Source organism: Sabethes cyaneus, chromosome 2, assembly GCF_943734655.1.
Source record: "Sabethes cyaneus chromosome 2, idSabCyanKW18_F2, whole genome shotgun sequence".
Taxonomy (NCBI): domain Eukaryota; kingdom Metazoa; phylum Arthropoda; class Insecta; order Diptera; family Culicidae; genus Sabethes; species Sabethes cyaneus.
The window spans coordinates 160,355,722-160,359,586 of NC_071354.1; the positions used below are offsets into that span (position 1 = coordinate 160,355,722).

The 3,865-nt window shown below is 35.5% G+C and overlaps 1 protein-coding gene across 1 annotated transcript; it reads left to right on the forward strand.

Annotated features, from left to right (window-relative positions):
- The first annotated feature begins 326 nt into the window (after positions 1-326).
- On the forward strand, positions 327-3,410 carry LOC128733902 (chaoptin-like). Its single transcript, XM_053827761.1, has 2 exons — positions 327-361; positions 421-3,410. The coding sequence occupies exons 1-2, from the start codon at positions 345-347 to the stop codon at positions 3,257-3,259; spliced, it is 2,856 nt and encodes a 951-aa protein (XP_053683736.1). The 5' UTR covers positions 327-344; the 3' UTR covers positions 3,260-3,410.
- Positions 3,411-3,865: the final 455 nt, after the last annotated feature.

The following is a 3,865-nucleotide window of genomic DNA, read 5'->3' on the forward strand; positions in this document are numbered from 1 at the left end:
TTACGCATTTTATTACGCATTAGTTACGATTTCGAATTTGTTAAGAAATATTTACGATAATTATCGTACATGGAGTACGATTTGGTGCTAGCTGGGTCATGGAATTATTTAAAATTATTTTCAAAAACCGTTTCAAAGATCCATCTAAATAAACCACGAGTAAACATGCCAAGTGTATAGAATCTTTCAACGCTGTCGCATCAAAATAATACGCGTTATCAATTAATTGAGCTATTTACATATAAACAAATAGTAGCGCTTACTTACACAATTGATGAAACATAACGCATCTCGCCCGGTATGTCATTATCAAACAGATACTGCAGCTGGACAGTTCGTGTAAAATGCCGCGAAGATTGCTGTGAGTAAGATTATACATTTGCCAGTCGAGAATTTTGTGTTACGAACATATAATTTCAGGATCGTTGTCCTATTGGTAGTGCTTTCAGTTCAACGTTCTTCATCTTACAAAACGGTCGAATGCCAGGATGATGTGAACCAGCCCAATCAGTGTATATTCTACTCGTTTAATTTGAAGGACAGTGTAAACGGAACTACCACTCTCCAACTACCGACGACGTCCAATACTTCGGCAATTAAATTTATTCACTCGTCGGTCGAATCATTAGATTCGCAATTATTGCATAATCTCGCGAAGGTTACTTCAATTGACCTTAGCCATTCGGGAGTACACATCATAAACAGAAATGCACTTCAGAGAAACAGAAATCTTACCAATTTGATAATAGCTGGAAATTCGCTGAATGATCTACCGAACGGTTTATTTGACGATACGATTCTACTGGAAGCGCTGGATGTGTCAAACAACAATTTGCGAAGAATCGATCAACACGTTTTCGAACATTGTCCTGAACTCAAGCGACTTAATATGGCAGCAAACTTTTTGCCAACGATAACGAAAGAACTCTTTAGAATACCCAGGGAATTGCAAGTTCTAAACTTGGCCGGTAATCGAATTCAATCTATAGTCAGTAATAGCTTCGAACTACTTGAAAACTTGATTGTGCTCAATTTAGGCGGGAATTTTATTCGAGAATTAAATTATGATGCATTCGAAAAGCTGCGTTCCCTGGAACAGTTGGACATTTCTGACAATCTCATTGAAAAACTAAGCTCAGGAGTATTTCAGGCGATTCCTCAAATAAAAGCAATTTCATTAGCAGGCAACTTTTTGTCCAAACTGCCTGCTGGTTTATTTAGCAATCTAATTGAATTACGTGAATTAAATTTACAAGGAAATGAGCTGATGTTTCTTGATCATCAAGTGTTTAGAGGTTTAGGTAATTTGCAAACCATACTATTAGGCATAAACAGTTTTACGGAAATTCCATCCGAATTATTGAATGATCAAGATATGTTACAAAACGTGGATTTTAGTAGTAACAGACTTTTCAGTATTCCGAAAAATGTAATTAATCGCGTGGGTAATGAAGTAAAACTTCAGAACAATCGCATTTCCGTTGTGCACGATAACAACTTTGCGCAAACAATACATATTACTATCATTTCCTTATACGGTAACAAAATTCTTTCCCTTGAGAATGACGCTTTCAAGGGTCTAACAAATCTTACTGAATTGTATCTAGATCACAACGAATTAACTGAAATTCCCGTAACAATTTTCAGAGACAACCCTAGGTTGGCGCATATTACAATATCAGGAAATGCATTGACAGCAGTTCGAACAAATACTTTCGCCGGATTGTTTAATCTGAATTCATTAGATCTATCGTCAAACAAGATCTCAGTTATTGAGAAAGGTGCATTTCATTCTTCAGCTATCAAGTATTTGTTTCTTAATAATAATTTTCTTGATCGAATCGACACTGTAACATTTGAAGGACTGAATTTAGTGTATTTAAATTTAGCACATAACAAATTAAACGAAATTTCAAATGTCGCATTTTCTAATCAACCAGTCCTCGAATCGATTATTCTAAACAGTAACAGCATCAATGAAATATCAAATACAGCTTTTGTACATACAACTAGCCTTAAGCATTTGGATTTAAGTAATAATGCCATTAGTGGAATGCTTCATATAGAATCTTTACAACTTCCCACCACTTTACACCAATTGGAGATCAACGCAATCCACTTTCCAGCTTCTTTCATGTTATCGAACCGTATTTTTGAAAACATTACTTCCTTGAAGATTAGTTATGAAATTCCGCTCAATCTTAAAAAGCTCAAATTGTTGCACATTGATTCTTTAAACACGAATAAAGCCGATGAAACAATTTCAACACTTGACGAACTAGAAGAATTGACAATAACAAACAGTAATATAGGAAGACTCCCAGAAAATTTAATCAAGCGTCTAAATTTACTAAATAGGCTAGCAATAATCAACGATTCTGTTAGTTCTATTCCTTCCGATTTCTTCAACAACAGTACAAATCTTAATGATTTAGACTTATCCAAAAATCAACTGATTTTCCTCAATCCAGGCTGGTTTACACATTTAATAAAACTGGAAAAGTTGTCTCTCTTAGAAAACCACATCGGATCAATCCCACAAAAAACCTTTACTAGTTTGTATTCATTGAAGTCGCTCTCACTGGCAAATAACCAAATCCAAGCATTAAGTCCCAATTTATTTCCAACTACTTTGATTTATCTAAATATTTCATCAAACTTTCTAACTTTATTTTCGCCCAATATTTTGCAACCTAATCGAAACCTTCGGACACTGGATGTTAGTTTAAATTATTTAAAACACATTTATTTCGATACAAATTTGCACGCCCTGCATGCTGCAGGAAATCAAATCTCCAACATTGATTTCTCTTTTCAAGAGAAAAATCAACTAGAAATATTGGAGCTCGCCAATAATAAACTCACTAACGGCTCCAACTTCTTTCGGTTATCAAAACTAAAAATTCTCGATATTGCCAACAACTATGGCATCGAATTTGACTTGAAGCAGCTGTACCAACTAAGGCATATTGTAGCATTAAATATTTCATTCACTGGAATAGCATTGCCAACCGTCAAAATAACACCCACAAATCTAGCAGCACTAGACCTGAGTGAAAACCGAATGGAAAAGCTGCCGTTCAATTTTCTACAAGCCATACCGAGGATAACCGAACTTCACGTCCAGGGAAACAACTTTGCAATACAAGAGCACAAGAAAATAGCGAAACACTTGAAACATTTACTGTATCTAAAGGTAGACTCTCCAGCTTCTAGATATGAATCAATTTTCAACGCGACCTATGTTCGTTTGGCATAACAATTTGGAATAAAATAGAAGATTGGCCAAGAGAGTAACATGTGAATTCGCGAACATACAGGCCAGCTTAATTTTTTAAAACATTACTAATATCCAATGAAGTACAGCAAGCGTTCCCACTAAATTTGAACCAATAAAGTTGCATAAATAATCTAACTGAAAAATATAATGAAGCAAAATATGAATTTAATATACCTATATTGCACATAAAATGAAGTCAAATAAAACAAAATGAATTTGGTTTTTCGGTTAGTTTTAAAACGAATCCCGTCTACTTGGCATATTGGTTTATAGTGTTGCTGGTTAATCTCCAAATCTTTATACGCCAATGGGGATCCCAGCTGAAGGCACGCATGCAACGTAACAGCACCGTCCTTACGCATCATATTTTCGTGGATTTCAAGGCAACATACTATGCAGTCGAGCACCAACAGCTATGATAGATAATGCCCAACGATTTTCCGGACTAACTAACGGAGCTGATCAAGCCTATCCTGGAGCGAGCACGGGCATTCTCAAGTACCAGGGTTGCAATAAGGGGATGGACTGCCAATACAATATTATTGCAAATTTAAAATTTACCCACAGAATGCAATAACTCGAGAA